Raw genomic sequence first — 19,490 nt, 5'->3', positions numbered from 1 at the left:
TATCTTCATTAATGAGTGAAGATATTCTCTATTTATGTCTTCTTTTATGTCCCTGATGCCAGTGTATCCTAAACAGCTAGTTTATCTCTGCTCATGGTATGACAAATACAGCGGAGGGTCTCTTCCACCCCCTGGAGTGGAAGCTGAGAGTGCAACTGCTATAGCTCCTCTGTTAAAAACATCCTGGACTCCACAAGGCTGCCTAAAACTTGATCATAAGTACAGGGGGACTAAGAAGACTAAACTTGTAACCACACAGGCTCTTACACTAAACATGAGTGTAGTATCAGTTCTTTATAGCTTATGAGACTATGGCTTCTTGCTGACAAACAGGCATCTTTCCTCAGAAGAAGTTAAGTTTCACTTCCAATAAAACGCTGTTTGGAAATTATGATGGTTAATTTTATGTGTCAATGTAGCTAGACTAGACTGTGGTGCCCAGCTGTTTGGTCAAACACTAGTCTATATGTTGCAAAGATATTCTTAGAGACAATATCAATACTTACAATTAGTTAGCTTTAAGTAGATTATCCTTGATGATGCAGATGGGCCTCATGCAGTCAGCTAAAGCCCATAAGAACCTAAAAAACTGAGATATCCCAGAGAAGAAGGAATTCCATGTCAAAACCTCAGATATCCCAGAGAAGGAAGTCCATGTCAAAGTAGCATAGAAATCCTGCCTGCCAGCCTCCCTGCCTGCCCTACAGATTTTACCTAAGACCACAACTTCAACTCTTGTCTGAATTTGCAGCCAGCTGGTTTGTCCTACAGACATCAGACTTACCAACCCCCATAATTATGCAAGCCAACTCTTTAAAATTAATCAACCTCTCTCTCTTATATCTATCATTTAATAGATATAGCTATAACTATATACAACTATCTCTATCCTATTGGTTCTGTTTCTTCAGAGAAAACTGACCGATAAGGAAGTTAACGTCCCTCCCTATGATGTGACGTGTGACATATGGAACTCCTGACGGCTCCGGCCATCACTGGCCACTTGCTTTGATATTTCATACTTCCTTACAGATTATGCGTCATCCATGACTTCCAGGAAGCTTAGGCACAAGGCAGTTACTTCACAGGGCTTCCCAAGTGGCGTTAGTGGTAAAGAATCCACTTGCCAATGCAGGAGATGGAAGAGATGTGGGTTTGATCCCTGTTAGGAAGATCCTCTGGAGGAGGAAATGGCACCCCACTCCAGTATTCTTGCCTGGGAGATCCCATGGACAAGAAGCGTGGGTTGCAAAGAGTCAGACAGGACTGAGTAACTGAACACATACTGTTAATTCACAATACTTGAAGGAAAGTTGAATACAACGTAAAGAGGAGCTAAACGTCCCCTGCACTGTTGATATTTCTTCTGGTAATATCTGCTACAGTGATGCAGTCTGCAAGTGTGTCTTTCTCTTGCCTCATCCCAACCTGGAAACTACGGGGAAACACCACAGTTGCCCTCTGAGATGGCATTCTTACAGCTCTACCCTCTTTAGTCTTGGATCTTCCTCAATTCCTGGAGGAAATTACTTTCATAAAATTCTAGTGACATTTGAAAAAATTTTTAAGGCCCCTACTTATATCACTTCTGCCTAATTCTACCTAGACTTTATCTCCCGGGTGTTGCCAATGGCTGGACTTCTAGTTAGAGATAAAATTAAGCTGGGCTTCCTTGGTAGCTCAGCAGTAAAGACTCCACTTGCAATGAAGGAGACACTGGTTGAATTCCTGGGTCCGGAAGATCCCCTGGAAGAGGAAATGGCTACCCACTCCAGTATACTTGCCTGGGAAATTCCACAGACAGAGGAGCCTGACGGGCTACAGTCCATGGGGTCACAAAAGAGTTGGACATGATTTAGCGACCTAACAACAACAGCAAACATAAGCTATGTTGATAAGTGTCACTTGAGATGCAAATACTGGGATAAGAAATAACCTCTGAAATGGAGAGTTCCAAGCTGTCTAGATTTTTACTACATCTTCCAACCAAATAGCAAATTTTGCGAGAAATGACTACTGGAAAGAATGAGGCACTGCAGATGAAATGTCATTGACCCTAGTCCATTATAGATAGTACCCAAGAGATGTCATTCAAGAAAAAGAGAAAAGAAACTAGGAAGAGAGCAAAGAAAGCACACTCGACAAGAAACTGGTTACAGAAGTCAATGGAAACCGGGGGTTGGAAAGGTGCAGGCAGAAAAAAACTTAGTTTATGATGTGTCCATTAAGTGCTGGAGAGCATGCAGTGAAATGCTTTCCATCACCTCATTTAATTTCACAAGAGTCTGATGAAGTAGGTGTTAAGATCTAAAGTTCAGAATATTTAAATAACTTCACTCCATATCTTGGATTTTAAGTAACAAGGCCAGAAGAAGAATACAAGTTCACTGAACTCCAAAGTGTATAATTTTCTCATCTATACTTTACTGTAGGAAAAGAGCCCTATTTTCTAAATACAAATCATATTAAGTAATATAAATTTAAAGTTTAGCATGAGGACTTCCCTGGGGGTGCAGCAGATAAGAATCTGCCTGCTAATGCAGGGGACACGGGTTTGATCCCTGGTCCAGGAAGATTCCACATGCCGTGAAGCAACTAAGCTCATGCATCAGAACTACCGAGCCCATGCTCTACAGCCTGCGAGCCAGAACTGTTGAGCCCATGTGCTGCAACTACTGAAGCCTGCGTGTCTAGAGCCTGTGCTCTGCAACGAGAGAAGCCACCACTGCTGAGGTTGTGATGCTAGCACTGGGGAATGTGGCTGCCACTGTCTTTCTGATAAGAAGCCCGAGGACCACAAGGAAGAGTAGCCCCCGCTCTCTACAACTAGAGAAAGCCCATGTGCAGCAACGAAGACCCAGCACAGCCAAGGCATAAATAAATGAATTACACAAAGCTTAGCATAGTTTGAGGCCATTTCCCTACTGAGAAATATTATACATATTTCTGGAAAGCAAACTGGAGAAAGGTGTTTTTCCCCCTTAGTTATATCAAACAAATGATCTTACAATTACACAAGCAGTTGCCCATTATGGTCTCTCTTGTCTACTTGTCCAAGCCTCACAGTGAAACATGCAGACTTTCTGGAACCACCTATTAAAGTCTTGGAAGTTGAGTCAGCCTTTCTTCTTTCTGAGTAACCTAAACTCAGTGCTATTCAGCAGATAAGTGAATTGCAGGAATAAGATCTTTAAAACCCAATGTCAAAAGGTGAATACCTGATACTCATTGCCTTAGTTTCACACTCATGAAAACTGGCTTTGTCCTGATTATTCTCAGGCATGTAGGTGTGTCCTGCCGTGTTGTGCCCTGTATTACAGCCTTTTAAGAAGTAATCAACCCCCAAATTTGGCATCAGTGTAAATTAATAAGGTTTTTGGGTAAACTAGTCCTGAAGAAAATTCCTAAACAGATATGCTAAAAATGGTGGGTGATTCAGACATGTCTCAAAGAAGCCTAGAGTCCTCATGGTGATTATTTTGAATGCCAGCCTTCACTGGGGGTATTACATGGAGTAGATTTGAAAAGGCTGCTAAGGGGTTTGAAGAGCACTGTATGTGGAGTCAGGAAGCATCCATTTGCATCCCAGCACTGCATCCCAGCTTCCTGAAAGGCACCATTTGCATACTTGAGAGCAATGTCAGTCACCTAACCTTTCCGAGCTTCTTTCTTCATGTGTGACGCTGTTGAATAACACCTCCTGAAATTGTGATCATCATGACAATATGAAAGCCCTCAAGACAGTGAAGCACTAGAACAGAATGTGACAACTCATTTATAATTAACCTCCAAGTTTCAGGTCACAATTTGAAACCAAAGCCTTCAGAGTCATATGGAACATCATTGATGGTAATTCCAGCCTCACCCATGTGTGTGAGGTCCAGTTATTTCTGTGCTCAGTTTGACATCTAACACCACAAGTAGAATATGTTTGTTCAACTTTACAAGCTCCAGAAGAGCAGTGGATACTACTTGCTTTTGAATATTGGAACCTAGATCTCAACAATTACGATGGACTCGCTTTATCCTTGTCCAGAGTAAATGAGATCAGAATAAGACTGAATAAACATACTATAAATCTGGTTCTTTGCAAACCATAATGATATTTCATATAGCCAGAAATAAAATCATACTTATCATGTGTAGGACTCAGTTGGGTGACGAGTAGGACAAGAGTGTCCATTCTGTCTGTGGGCTCAGTGTGTCCCTTCAGATTCCTACTTGAGTCAGGGTTTGGCCATTGGTAGAAGGAGAAACGAGAGCCAGGGATTGAACTCCTTCCTAATTCCTAGTTCTTTCTCAGCAGCTACTTTGAGTTTCTAGTTACCAATCCTGTAAATCAGTGGTTCCCAACCTTTTCGGCACCAGGGGCCAGTTTTGTGGAAGATAATGTTTCCATGGACTGGGGAGGGGGATGGTTTCAGGATCATTACATTTATTGTGCACTTCCTTTCTATTAGTATTACGTTGTGATATATAAGGAAACAATTATACAACTCATCATAATGCAGAATCAGCGGGAGCCCAGATGTTTTCCTGTAACTGAACGGTTGACTCCAGGGGCGATGGGACTCAGTGGCAGCTGTTCCCCAGTACTAGCATCACCACCTCAGCTCCACCTCAGCTCCTCAGGCATTAGATTCTCATAAGGAGTGAGCAACCTAGATCCCTCTCATGCACAGTTCACAGGAGGGCTTGCACCGCTACCAAAATCTAATGCCACCACTGATCTGACAGGAGGTGAAGCTCAGGTGGGTAATACAAATGATGGGGAGAGCTGTAAATCAGATGAGGCTTTGCCTGTTTGCCAGCCACTCACCTCCTGCTGTGTGATCTGGTTCCTAACAGACCACAGACCTATACTTGTCCACAACTCCCAGGGCTGGGGACCTCTGCTGTAGATCAGAAGCCCATGGACATTAGAATACCATTCCTGGGCTTCCATGGTGGCTTAGTGGTAAGGATTCTTCCTGCTAATGTAGGCATGATCCCTGGCCCCAGAAGATCTGACATGCTGTGAAGCAATAAAGTCGGTGCAGCCTAACGACTGAACCTTTGTCCTAGAGCCTGGAAGCTGCAACTACTGAAGCCTGTGCACCCGAGAGCCCACGCTCTTAAACAAGAGAAGCCACCGCAATGAGGGCCCTGTGCACTGAAACTAGAGAGTAGCCCCCTGCTCGCCACAACTAGAGAAAACCTATGTACAGCAACGAAGACCCAGTGTAGCCACAAATACATAAATAAAATCATTAAAAAAAAAAAAAAAAAAAAAAAGAACACCATTCTTGCTCTGCTGCTGCTAAGTCGCTTCAGTCGTGTCCAACTCTGTGCGACCCCATAGACGGCAGCCCACCAGGCTCCCCCGTCCCTGGGATTCTCTAGGCAAGAACACTGGAGTGGGGTGCCATTTCCTTCTCCAATGCATGAAAGTGAAAAGTGAAAGTGAAGTCGCTCAGTCGTGTCCAACCCTCAGCGACCCCATGGACTGCAGCCTACCAGGCTCCTCGGTCCATGGGATTTTCCAGGCAAGAGTACTGGAGTTGGGTGCCATCGTCTTCTCCGCCATTCTTGCTCTGAGCAGGGCTAAATGGCTGCATTGTCTTGGTCACATTGCCTAACCTCTCTTTGCCTTGGGTTCATATCTGTAAAGTGGGAGAATCATAGAACTTATTTCTTTCCTACATATAAAGCATTCATAGATGTGTTTATATATATACAGTTATATACACATGCATTGTTTAAAAGCACAGATTCTAAAGTTAGACTGTCTGGGTTCAAATCCCAGCTCCAACACTTATTTGCACTCATGATCTTTTAAAAATCAGGCGGTAATAGTACCAACTCCATAGAGTTATTGTGAGGATTAAATGTACTAATACACATATAGTTCTATCAACAGGGCTGGCACATAGTAAGTACTATATAAATGCCATCATATTATTACTTATTTCCTAGAAAAGCTTCAAAACTGTCTATAAGGATACAAAAATGAAAATTAAAAAATTTCCAAATTGTTTTTTGTTTCTCTGGTTCTCATGATGTTGTGATTTTCTCTACTGTCTCAACCTAATATTTCGGCAGTGTTCCTCATAGAACATTTTCACTCTCATTTTTAAAATTAGTTATTGGCATATCTTTTACCAGTTATTTATTGAGATCATTTTATCCCCTGCTTCCTTAAGCTTAATGATATTTAATCTCTCTGAATCTCATTCTTTCCTCTCCCTGTATACAAAAAAATCAATGATTTTTAAAGCCTGCGTACAGATAAGATTCACTTGTATTGGGAAGATGATGAATGAGCTAAACATTTGTTTGGGACAATTTCTGATTCTGTCTCTTCCCCTCTTGCCTCACAGCATTCATTTTCATGTTTTTTGCCATTCATTTATTCATTCAGTATTTATTGAGTAGACTTGTCAATCTTGAAAGGCAGTAGAAAATTCTGATTCTGACACCTGAATGGTGCTTTACAGCTTACAGATCGTTTTCACATATATTACATTTATTCAGTCCTCAGAGGCACTCACTTCACTTCACCCCAGTTCTTCCTCCCTTTTTAACTTTACATTTCTCTTAATCTTCTTCATTATTTTCTCAACTCTTTGGTGTCCAGAATATTTACTGTGTGCACTGGGGGTGGGAAGCTGGTTGGAAGAAAAGGCAATAAGTGGGGAAGAGATACAAATCAGATGAGAAAGTAGGTACAAGGATGTAGCCAATACCCTACATCTCAGGATGAAAGGACAGAGCTCCGTCTCTTATATAGAAAAGTACAGTCACTTGAAAAGAAACAATCACCATTAATGCATCCATCACTAGAAACTGGATTGAGACGAGATGCAGAGCTAGTGGCTTCCCAAATCTACCCTTGAAAAGTGAAAGTGTTAGTTGCTCAGTCATGTCCGATTCTTTGCAACCCCACGGACTGTATAGCCCATCAGGCTCCTCTGTCCATGGAATTCTCCAGGCAAGAATACTGAAATGGGTAGGCATTCCCTTCTCCAGGGGATCTTCCCAAAACCCAGGGATCGAACCCAGGTCTCCTGCATTGCAGGCAGATTCTCTACCATCTGAACTTTCCTTACCCTCTGACAATTAAGCATATTTAATCTACTGAAGAGCCTAAAGAGTTATGGCCCTCCCCTCCTCTGTAAACACCCAGCCCATTAAGTCCCAGCATTAAAGTTCCTTATTTTATTTCCTCTTGAATTTCATGACACCAACCAGTAGACAGGAAACAGAACATTACAAAATTAACCAGAAAATTATTTCTTCAGTCTGGTATCACCCGTTTCATTCATTATTATTCCTCTCATGCACAACCAAGACTTCTGTAAGGAAATCCCAATGACTTCGTGCAGTGGGCCAGCGTCTGACAGATGAATGTGTGAAGTGATGGAGAACGAAGATGTCTGGGCATATCCAGTATCGCTCACATGTGAGCTTGTCCTGTCTCTTCAAGAGTACTCTGGCGATCACAGGATACATGAAGATGATACGGCAGACAAGCTTCCACTGCGAGACATATCAAGCTCATTGCTAACCCAGACTCCTTTCCCTTGCTCTGCCCTCTGCCTGAAATGCCCTTCCTTCAGAACTTCCCATGGCTGTCTCTCTTATTATTCTGCTCAAATGCCACTCTCCTGGAGAGACACCCAGCCAGTCTGTATACAGTGTTGTTGTTGTTGTTCAGTTGCTCAGTCACGTCCCACTCTTTGGGACCACACGGACTGCAGCACGCCTGTCTTCCCTGTCCTTCACTAACTCCAGAGTTTGCTCAAACCCATGTCCATGGAGTCGGTCATGTCATCCAACCATCTCATGCTTTGTTGCCCCTTCTCCTCCTTCCCTCAATCTTTCCCAGCATCAGGGGCTTTTCCAATGAGTTGGCTCTTCACAGATACATATGTATATTCTCATCTACTGTAGTATCCCAGAACTTATTTCACCAACCAGTCCCTCTATCTCATTTCACATTTTTATTTTCTTCATGGCATTTATTGCTACCTGAAGTAGATATACTCATCTGTTTACTTATTATCAGTCTCCCTCACAGGTCTGCAAGCCCCCAGAGAGCAGAGATTTTTTTTTTAAAAAACATGTTGTCTGGAACATAGTAGCAGACCTTTAATAAAGATTGGTGGAATAAACAAGTGAGAAACAGTTATCCAATGTCTATTATATGCCAGTTCTGTTCCAGGCACTGGGGATGTGGTGTTGAATCACGCAAATCCCAATTTTTAATCTCTTGGACTTTATATTCTAATGTGGGGAAACAAACAGCAAACAAATAAAGCAGGGTACATGATTCTGCCTGGGTGGGGTTGTGCCGCTTAAGTGGGGTGATCAAAGGAAGGTCTTGCTGCAGAGACCTGGAGAAGATGAGAAGGGAGACACCTGAACAAGATGAGGAAGATAAGGGAAAAAGAGCAGGAAGTGCAAAGGCCCTGAGCCAACAGTAGGGGGAGTAGAGGGTAATCTGGTTAAAGCAAGCAGGAAGTGTAGCCCCTCCTGTGTGCTAAGTTGCTTCAGTGGTATCCAACTCTTTGTGACCCCATGGACTGCAGCCCACCAGGTTCCTCAGTCCATGGAATTTTCCAGGCAAGAATACTAGAGTGGGTTACCATTTCCTATTTTAACCTGGGTCTCCTGCATTGCAGGCAGATTCTTTACCATCTGAGCCACCAAGTTAAAGCAAGAGTTCATGGGAAAATGGCAAGGGCTCTGAGAGGGTTGCCCAGGTGGCGCTAGAGGTAAAGAACCCAACTGCCAAAGCAGGAGACTTAAGAGACCTGGGCTGTATCCCTGGGTCTAAAGATCCCTGGAGGAGGGCATGGCAACCCACTCCAGTATTCTTGCCTGGAGAATCCCATGGACAGAGGAGCCTGGCGGGCTACAGTTCATGGGGTCACAAAGAGTCGGACATTACTGAAGCTTAGCACGCATGCTGGTCTGAGAGGTCCTAGTGGGGCAGCTTCGATTTAGTACAGTATTGTAGGCAATAAAAGGACTTTGGTTCTTGCTCTTTGGTGAGATGAGAAGCCAGTGAGGGGCTCTGGACAGTGACATGATCTGACTTAGTTAAATAGATCCCTCTTGGTTCTGGTGATAGAAGACTGTAGGAGGCAAAGGTGGAAGCAGTTAGGAGTCCAGTGGGTGACTTGGTCCCAGGTGGTAGCTGGGAAGTGGTGAAACATTAACAGCCTGGAAGAATTCTGAGGGCAGAACCGACAGGATTTGCTGATAAGATGATGAACAAAGAAATGATACAAAAATATGTACAGAATTGATACAAAGGCTTTTCTTGGATTTACAAAAAAGAGACTGGTTTCTTTCGGGGTTTGACACTGATTTAACAAAGAGCACAGCCCTAGAAAATCAGCACTGGAACTTGGAACTTCTGTGTCAGCTATTATTTATACCCAAGAACAAACAAAAAGAGAGTGGTCAAATATATTCACTATCAGAATCTGTCCTTGCAATTAAGTGAGCTGATTTGGGGCTTGATCTTATTTCAGCACACTGATATGAATGAGATAATTGTTCAGCAGACATAAACATTTCAAAGGAAAAATGACACTTATCCGTGAGGAGACTGTAAAGCTCAGTGGGTAGTTACACAAAAGGGGAAACATTATAATCAAGAACAAAGATCTTGCCTGATTTATACCGATTGACAGTCTGTGCTTCACACTGATCTGATAAACTGCTCAGACTTCTAACTCTGGCCTACCCAGCTACACTGAAAGCTCTTGGGAGCATATTCAACCTTGCATTCTTCTATCGGGGGCAGCCAAACAGCTGGCGCACAGCAAATATCCGTGCACAACAAATATCCACTGACTTCATGATTTGCCAGCAAAGGTCTAATAGTCAAAGCTATGGTTTTTCCAGTGGTCATGTACGGATGTGAGAGCTGGACCATAAAGAAGGCTATGCGCCGAAGAACTGATGCTTTCAAACTGTGGTGTTGGAGAAGACTCTTGAGAGTCCCTTGGACTGCAAGGAGATCAAACCAATCTATCCTAAAAGAAATCAACCCTGAATATTCATGGGAAGGACATGCTGAAGTGGAAGCTCTCATACTTTGGCCATCTGATGCAGAGCCAGCTCATTGGAAAAGACCCTGATGCTGGCAAAGACTGAAGGCAGGAGAAGAAGGGGAGGACAGAGGATGAGATGGTTAGATAGTATTACAACACAATGGACATAAGTTTGAGCAAACTCTGGGAGATAGTGAAGGACAAGAAGCCTGGCAGTGCCACAGTCCATGACGTCGCCAAGAACCTGACATCACCTAGCCACTGAACAACAAAAAGAACACCTCCTTCACTAGCCTCTCTTCTGTCCTTTTTCTGCAGTGGTCAGGAGCACTTTATCTGCTAAAGTCAGAAATCTGATAATCACTCAGAAATGTGAAATTTCATGTTGTGTTGGGCCTTAGGGTACATGGAAGGAGCCACCCGAAGCCCACTTGCCTGAGAAGTCAGGGAAGGCTTCCCGGAGGAGACTTGTGTGCTGCATTGTGAAGTGGGTAGGAGTTACAAGACCAAATGAGGTTTAGAGAAGGCCTTCAAATGCACAAGGACCTTGAGACTAGAGGGAACTCGGAAAGGGCTGCAGGGAATGACCCGGGCCTACGGGAGAGCAGGGGCGCAAGGACCTCTGCGAGAATAAAGACGCAGGGTTTGAAATTTGATGGACAGGGAGGCCTGTCGTGCTGAGATTCATGGGGTCGCAGAGTCGGACACGACTGAGCGACTGAACTGAACTGAACCGAATTTGAAAGGTAGGTTTTCTAAATTCAGTTAGATCTTCAAACTCTCCGAGTGCATAGAGCCATTCACCCGGGGCTGAGAGGGCTCCGGAGACGGGGCTTTCCCTTAGGCCTCACCTTGTACGCCTTTTCAACCTGGCCTCGAAGGGCAGGGTAAGCGGGGAGGAGACCGCGACGGCCACTCAGAAGGGAACTTGCCCCGAAGTCCCCCTCTGCCATTTCAGCCCGTTTCCTCCAGTTCTGAGGTCTCCTAACTAATGAGTTTGCCTTTTGGCCCGGAAAACAAATTACGGGAGAGCAGGATACCGAGGTTAGCTTTTTGTTTCCAGGATTTTTTTTCGAGGCTACTCGTACACGCGAACAAAATCTAGCTGCCTAAGGGCTGGGGGCGGCCCCACCACCACTCCAGATTTTTTGGTTTCTCTCTAGAACTTTCAGCGACGCGACGACCGGTGTGTTTATGGCGCCACAGTCCCAGTGTTTCAAGCGGCTTGTTTCCGGGGGAGAGGGGTGGCCAAGGCACTCCCACTCCCCGGGTTGGGGGAACTGGAAAGTTTACATGCTTCTTCCGCAGTCCCCGGGTGCAGTTAGGAGAGGAGCCGGCGCACCGGACTGTCCCTCCAAAGAAGGCTCCTCTTCCCCAGGAGCCGGATCCAGGACCTTCCACTCTGGAGGAGGAAGAAAGTTGAGCGGGAGCGGGAAGGCGTTAGAGTGCGGGGCGACGGGGCAGTAGGGAAGCCGGGGCCCCCGGGCTGCGCGCGAGCCGGGGTGGAGCCAGCCGCCGGCCGCGGCGTCAGCGTTTAAGATGCAAATCGATTCCCCGCTCCACCACCCCCTCCCGCCCGGGGAGCGAGGCTCCGCCGCTCCGCAGCCGCCCCCGCCTCCTGCGCGCCGCGGCGCCCGGGCGGGCGGCTCTACTTAAGCGGCGCGCCGGCTTCCACCCGGCACTCCCCTGGAGCGCGCGGGCGAGGCGGGCGGAGCGCAGCTGGGCTCGCGGGGGCGCACAGCGGCGCGCTCGCATCGTGCGCTCGGCTCCGCGCGGCTCTCGGCGGCAGCCAGGGCGCAGGGCTGAGCGAGTGTCCGAGAAAGGCGGCGGCGGCGTCGGCCCCGGTCACCTCTTGGCCATGGCTCTGGCCGACAGCACTCGTGGATTACCCAACGGGGGTGGCGGCGGCGGCAGCGGCTCCTCGTCGTCCTCGGCGGAGCCGCCACTCTTCCCCGACATCGTGGAGCTGAACGTGGGGGGCCAGGTGTATGTGACCCGGCGCTGCACGGTGGTGTCGGTGCCCGACTCGCTGCTCTGGCGCATGTTCACGCAGCAGCAGCCGCAAGAGCTAGCCCGGGACAGCAAAGGCCGCTTCTTTCTGGACCGAGACGGCTTCCTCTTCCGCTACATCTTGGATTACCTGCGGGACTTGCAGCTCGTGCTGCCTGACTACTTCCCCGAGCGCAGCCGGCTGCAGCGCGAGGCAGAGTACTTCGAGCTGCCCGAGCTCGTGCGCCGCCTCGGGGCGCCCCAGCAGCCCGGCCCCGGACCGCCGCCGCCGCACTCCCGGCGCGGGGTGCAGAAGGAGGGCTCGCTAGGCGACGATCTGCTGCCGCTCGGCTCCGCCGAGTCGGAGCAGCAGGAGGGCGCCTCGGCCGGGGCGCCGTCGCCCACGCTGGAGCTTGCTAGCCGCAGCCCGTCCGGGGGCGCGGCGGGCCCGCTGCTTACGCCGTCCCAGTCGTTGGACGGCAGCCGGCGCTCGGGCTACATCACCATCGGCTACCGCGGCTCCTACACGATCGGGCGGGATGCGCAGGCAGACGCCAAGTTCCGGCGAGTGGCGCGCATCACCGTGTGCGGCAAGACGTCGCTGGCCAAGGAGGTGTTCGGGGACACCCTGAACGAGAGCCGGGACCCCGACCGGCCCCCGGAGCGCTACACCTCGCGCTATTACCTCAAGTTCAACTTCCTGGAGCAGGCCTTCGACAAGCTGTCCGAGTCGGGCTTCCACATGGTGGCGTGCAGTTCCACGGGCACCTGCGCCTTCGCCGGCAGCACCGACCAGAGCGAGGACAAGATCTGGACTAGCTACACCGAGTACGTCTTCTGCAGGGAGTGAGCTCCCCGCTCCCCCTGGCGACTCCAGCGCGCCTGTTCCCTCCTCTCCTTTTTGCCCTGGAGGGGACTCTAGATTCCCCCTCCGACCCACCACGTTCTCGCGTTCCCCTCGTTCCCCACCTCCCGTAGACCCACTGCCCCCTCACTTTACAGGCTGCAGCCGCAGATCCTATCGGCTTCTTCGTCTTCTCCGGACCCCAGTGAAAGAGAGCCCAGACGTACCCCTCCACCCCATGTTTCCTCTGTCCCCGGCCCCAAACCAACCCTCCCCTCGAGTTGTCCTTCAGTCTGGATCTAGTGGGGGGTGGGGCAGTGTGGCCACAAAGCCACAGAGTAGCCGGGAATGACTGAATTGTTCGACCCTGATTGGACCCTGTCCACTTGTGTAGAAGATTCCTTGAAGTCTTCTCAAAGCCCTGATGACTCACTCGCGGTTTAAGAGACTTGGTAGCACTCTGGAAATAGTTTAGTTTCGAAAGGTCATTCATTACGCAGTCTTTTGACCTTTAAAGGTAGAGTTTTAGAAGTCTGAACGGAGGACTCCGGAGCCGAGCCGTAATGAGTTCAGTGCGGAGATAGTTCAGTGACTACACGTGAAGAAAGTTCGGAACGGTTACAGGTAGAAGTAGAAGAATCTCGTGCTGGCTCTACGGAGGAGCCTCTGGTTTCCGTGCCGATTTAAAGATCTTCGCCTGTGGCTTAAACTTGCAGGAAGTTCCCCTCCTGCCTGAGGAGGCACCCTTTCTCCTGGGCTCAGCGCCCGAAGCCCTTGGTTTTCGAGGGTTTTCGACGGCTTGACATGGCAGCCTTTATTGGCAAGACGGGGAAAGAGAGCATGACAGCCCAGGTCACCAAGCACTGCTGTGACTGTAAACGGAGCTGGGTGGTAACGCACGTCGTGGGTGTTAGGAAAGCCCGTATTCTTGCAGTGAATGGCAGTAGTACCTTAGTTCTTAAGACTTAGGGGGTAGGGTGGGGAGGGAGGAAGGAGAAGGGTAAGAAGGGTGGGAAATGGGGGGAGCAGATATACTCATTTATTGTTGACAGTTGGAAGTTTGTACCATCCGTCTGAGTATATGCACATTTACAAAATAGCAGGCAAGAAACAAGCAGAGCGTTTTGTAAAGATCAATCACAGATCTCCTCTTACCTGGCAGTTGATTGAACTAACTGTTTTGAGTCCTAAACTTAGAAGTTACTGATACTTATATAACCTAACCAAAGAGTTACCCAGTAGGGTTTTAGTTTTTGAACTTTTATTTTCTTGTTGATTATAAGTCCTGATTTTAAAATCTGTTACCTTGAGCAAAATACGTTTGAGTTACTTAGATTTAGTTTTCTTATTAAAAAAAATCTTTATTTTCTCCAAGCCCAGCCAATGTTGACTTCTGGGCAAACCTGAAAATGCCCTTTTGATGCAGGTGGTTTGAAGTGAAGGTGAGTCTTTCCAAATGACAGAGCTTCAGAGAAGCAGAAATGCTGAGGGCTGCCATCTGTAGATAACTGGAAAGTGGGAATATTTTTAAATGAAGGCAAATAAGTACTTCAAAGTGAGCTAGCTGAGCAATAAAATGGTGTCCCAGGTAAATGCAGCTGAAGCAGAAGGAGACCTGGTTGCCTTATACTTTTACTCTACCATGGAATAAATCCCCACTGTATATCCTATCTACACTGTAAGTGAAGGGAAATGAATCCTTGTCTTTCATGCTATGAGGCTCCTTTGGATATTCTGTGATTAAGGAGAAGCCTTTCCTTTTTCATTTGTTTCAGCATCATTCTCTGAAGTATGTTTTTAAAAGATTTTGTAAGAGTCTTTTCAGTGTTGAAATTAGCGCTATTTTTTTCTTCTTTTTAAAAATGAATCTTGTACTATATCTTCCTATATGTCCGTAACAGATGTTAAGAATTGAAACAGTTTTATTCTTAGCCTCATGTGATCCAATCTGTATATACCATATATAAACATTTTACACGAATCATTTAGTTTTTTAATTCATTTACTAAATGCTATAAACTTTCCTGTATTTACCCTAGTAACTTGCATCAGATGGTGTATATACTAAAGCAACATGCTTTGATGAGTTTCTTATATCCTTGTCTATGGGGAAATTGGGTTAGGAAAAAAATGCATAATTATAAAGCTGAATTTGCTCCATTCTTTTTGCTTAGCTATTAGTTGTATTCTAATATGTTGATTAACTGTCTTTGTAAACCAAGGTACCTGCATTTTTAATCCACTAATTCTTTTCTTTTTTTATTGAGGGAGAGAAGGACTTGAGGTCTTTCACTGGAGGTTCATTTTTAGAAAAGTACAGTTAGCTTTATATACAAAGACTGTAATTTTAAAGGAAGCAGAAACAAAATCAGAAAGTCACATTGCTGGTGTTGAGTATGTTCTCGGACTAGGTAACGCATTAGAACATACCCCTGTTTCAAACCTGAAATGATTTAGGAATGTCACCTGCTGGCCAAAAGTGAGTATCACAGAGATTTCTGTACCCCATGTGCTCTTCTGTATTGTGCAACACAAAGCAGGTAACTGAGAACGTCTTGGGGACAGATGAAAGCCACTGACATATGGCAAGACTCTGAGCTTCTGATTTTCCTTGTTAAGTCTGCTCAACTCCAGGAGTCATGGGAAACTGGTCGAGTTTTGTCTCTGCCACTCAAGTCTAAAAAGTTTTATCTTGTAAAACTTTGAGTTGACTGTTCCACTGCTTGGCAAAATTTTCTCCTTCCAGACATCCCTGGTGGCCTGAAGGTCTCCCCTCCTTCTTTCATTAGCTGAAAAACTGGGAATTGAACTGTTAGAGACAGTAAACTGACCTCTTTTCGTATTATAACTGTCCTCTCTAAAGTTGGAAGTTGATACGTGAAAAATTTTATCTTCAACCCAAAGTAAAGGCTGGGTAGGAAACTCATGTTTCCCTTGGGTGGACACTGAAACTGAGGTAAGATGACTTGGCCACTGCCCTTTTGGGTCCCTTATTCACCATGTGCTTTGAGCCATGGAAGGAGCCTTACTGGCCTACATCACGGGCTGGGAGTGTTGATTGTCATCTGTAGGTTGGATGAGATTCTGAGGGTATGTGTGAGTAAGCCCTCCAAAGACAGTCAGGAACTTGGAAGAGTGTCATAAATTATTCAGAAATTAAACTGCATTCATCTGACTCAGTGCAGTATGTATTTACATATGTAATGGCTCAACTACCATTTGGTCCATAAGTATTACTGAGATTTTAATAACAAATTTAACTTTTTGAAAAAGAATAGTTGACAGTGGTGGTTAGAAAAACAGGTACCATGTCCAATGCTTTTGCACCAAGAGTTTGACAAATTGTCTGTTTTTTAATACATGTAGAACTATGATCCATGCTCATTTTAATGTTTCAGATTATGTGTTTTGGAAAATACTCCTTGAGTGTGTGAAACTTAAAATTTTTTTCCCTTTCCAGACGATTTTTATTCTTGTATTTTATTTGGTTTTGGTGTTGATAGCAAAGTAATTTGTATTAATACTAGCCCAAATTGTCTTCTCTTTCAAACCAGATCCGTATATATATGTATGGCCTGTTGCTTCTCTGGGGAAATGCATAATCTGAATTCTCAGACAAAATGGGCAACTGGCAGTGCTCATGACACATTTCCATTTTTATTCGTTTTTTCCTTGTAATGTTATTACATTAAAGCCATGTAAGTTGAAGCTTTGATAATTTTTTACTTTTCAAATTATGGTAAATTCTAATCTAATAGCCAAAAAACAGTTTTATACTCCACATGGAAAATGCTAAATGATAGTGCAGGTATTTAGAAAAGTATTGACTGGGGTTGAATTCCCTAAGAATTTCTTTTATAGTTTAAATCATAAGTACTTTACTCAGTTGACTTAAAATTTTTATTGTAAACTGAATGTTTTTATTCTAAACCTACCAGAGTAAATTCTTTGGATTTTTTTTTCTTCTGTTTTTCCTTATTATAACTCATTTAAAAACTGAATTAGTTTTCTTAGATGACCTAAATCTCTCTCTTGAGAAATAAAATATTCTTCTGTTTCCAGTGGCTATGGTACCTAAAATAAGCCTTCCTAAAGCCAGAAACATGCTATGTTGAAGTTAACTTTTCTTCATCACAATTTTGGACAATAAACATCTAAAAGGATTAATGTTTGAAGATTAATATTCTCTACTGGGACCCTTGAAACTTTGATGGAAGAAATTCAACCAGAATATTTATATTACAGTATAATCTCGTGTGGTAGGAAGCTGAACTAGTTGATCAAGAATTCTTGTCACCTTAGACATTTTGTGATTTTTTTCCCCCAAGTTTTTTAAAAAAATTTAAACGTGTTTTGAGGTATGTGGACATAATTGTAATGTAAGCTATTATACAACTGTCTTTGTGACTTCATAGGCAGGTGAATTTTGCTATTACTATTGAATACAAATGACAATTCATTTATGATCACTCAAACAGCATATGTGACATTTAATGACAAAGGTTAAAAATATCCATTATGTATGTTAATTTTGAAGTTATAAATAATGTGTTGTTTAAGTTTTTCTGGGCATCTGAAAAACTCTTATCTGGGAGATGATGTAAGATTCCCACAGAGTTACCTGGGCTTATGAAATTGTTGAACATGTTAAATGCTCAGTGATATGGATCACTTAGCCATTTCCTCAGTGATTGAAGGAGAAAGGGGGAAAAAAAATCATCATACAACTACCAGACTTTCTAACAAAACAGAAAGCCAAGGAAAAAACAATCGTTCTATATTTTAAAAACCGACGAAGTTCTTTTCAGACATGCCCAAACTTAAAGTGAGAATTTCTTCAACCATCTAAATGCTCTAGAAATTTTGTTCTCTCTGTTCACAACCAGTTGTATAACAGAAATACTCGATGCTGTTTTCCTCCCTGTGTGTGAAGTAATGAATCATTGATTATGTGACTTGTTATGTATTCTATTAAACACTAAAGAATAAAACATCTACTCCTTTAATTATTCCTCTTGGCTCCAAGGTATGGACTGGCTCACACACTGGTCTAATTTCATTTAAGGGGCACTCTGAATACAGCATGTGTGCATGCTGTCACTTCAGTCATGTCTGACTCTTTGCAACCCTATGGACTGCAGCCTGCCAAGCTCCTCTGGCCATGGGATTCTTCAGGCAAGAATACCGGTTAGTTCCTGTTAGTGGTTCAGTCATGGCCTACTCTTTGTGACCCCATGAACTGTAGCCAGGCTGTTGTGTCCATGAAATTCTCTAGGCAAGGATATTGGAGTGGGTTGCGATTTCCTTCTCCAGGGAATCTTCCCGACCCAGGGATCAAACCTCGGTCTCACGTATTGCAAGCAGATGCTTTACCATCTGAGCCACCAGGGAAGCCCCAGGAATACTGGAATGGGTTGCTAACCCCTCCTCCAGGGAATCTTTCCGACCTAGGGATCGAACCTGAGTCCCTTGCGTCTCCTATATTGCAAGGGATTCTTTACCTCTGAGTCACCAGGGAAGCCCCTTAAAAACTGGTAATGCTTCCTAAATTATTGTGAGGTTAATACCATTAGAAGGGCTCCTCCTCGGAAATTAGCCAGCTGGGCCAGGAGAGAATGGGCCTTTTCCCCAGAGTTTTTTGTCAAGAACCCCTGTTGTCAGGGTGGTTTGGTCCTTAGTGTGGAGGTAAAGCGCTTCACAAACATTTCCTTTGACCACAGTCTTGGCAACACATGTGAATTATTTTGAACAGAGGATGGGGTTGTAGATAGAGATGACCTCTTCAGGTTTATAGGAAAAGGAAAAAGAAGCTGTGAGATAGGCCTTAATTAAAAGTATAATGCATGAAGATAAAAATCTAAAGAATGTGGGAAGAGGCTCTGCATTTTTTTTTTAAATTTTATTTGCTGTTCTTAGTCAACCAGTTGTGTCTGACTCTATATGACTCCCATGTACTGTAGCCTGCCAGACTCCTCTGTCCATGGGGATTCTCCAGGCAAGAACACTAGAGTGGGTTGCCATGCCCTCCCTCTAGGGGATCTTCCCAACCCAGGGATCAAACCCAGGTCTTCCTCATTGCAGGTGGATTCTTTACCGTCTGAGCCACCTGGGAAGTCTGTTTATTTTATTGTCTTAGTATAATTGCTTTACAATGTATTAGTTTCTGTTGTACAACAAAGTGAATCATCTGTATGAACAAATATATCTGCATTTTGGATATAGGGGCTCTTTCTTGAATCATCCCTGGTCACTGATGTCCCACCGTTCTTGATTGAAAACACAGTGCCCCCGGGTTGAGAAACCACAGACGTTGAAGCTGGCCGCACCAGTCCTGTGTTGCTGGGCTGTGACACAGGAAGCTGTGCGTTGGGCGGAGGAGCAAGGCCGCCTTTGGCCTTCCTCTTTGCTTTTGCCTGTACTTCCTCTAGATAGCTTTTGTTTTAGTTTCCAAAAAATATAGGGTGAAAAATTTAAGCAGCATAAGAGTGTATATCATAAAAAGTAGATGTCCACCCTTCAGTAACCCCTAGTTTTTTCCAGGGGTGAAAGTGAAAGTGAAGTCGTTCAGTCGTGTCTGACACTTTGTGACCCCATGGACTATAGCCTACCAG

The 19,490-nt window shown here is 44.9% G+C and overlaps 1 protein-coding gene across 1 annotated transcript; it reads left to right on the top strand.

The window, feature by feature from the left end:
- The first annotated feature begins 11,718 nt into the window (after positions 1 to 11,718).
- On the top strand, positions 11,719 to 17,890 carry KCTD12 (potassium channel tetramerization domain containing 12). The gene has a single exon (XM_019971581.2). It carries the CDS (start codon positions 11,905 to 11,907, stop codon positions 12,883 to 12,885), a length of 981 nt encoding a protein of 326 aa, XP_019827140.2. The 5' UTR covers positions 11,719 to 11,904; the 3' UTR covers positions 12,886 to 17,890.
- Positions 17,891 to 19,490: the final 1,600 nt, after the last annotated feature.

The sequence above is a fragment of the Bos indicus genome, chromosome 12 (genome assembly GCF_029378745.1).
Source record: "Bos indicus isolate NIAB-ARS_2022 breed Sahiwal x Tharparkar chromosome 12, NIAB-ARS_B.indTharparkar_mat_pri_1.0, whole genome shotgun sequence".
Taxonomy (NCBI): Eukaryota; Metazoa; Chordata; class Mammalia; order Artiodactyla; family Bovidae; genus Bos; species Bos indicus.
Note: the sequence above shows the minus strand (reverse complement) of the source record. Positions and strands in the feature narration are given on the sequence as shown.

Excerpts from the sequence above, each read along its gene's own strand:
- KCTD12 (XM_019971581.2), top strand. The coding sequence starts at position 11,905 with ATGGCTCTGGCCGACAGCACTCGTGGATTACCCAACGGGGGTGGCGGC.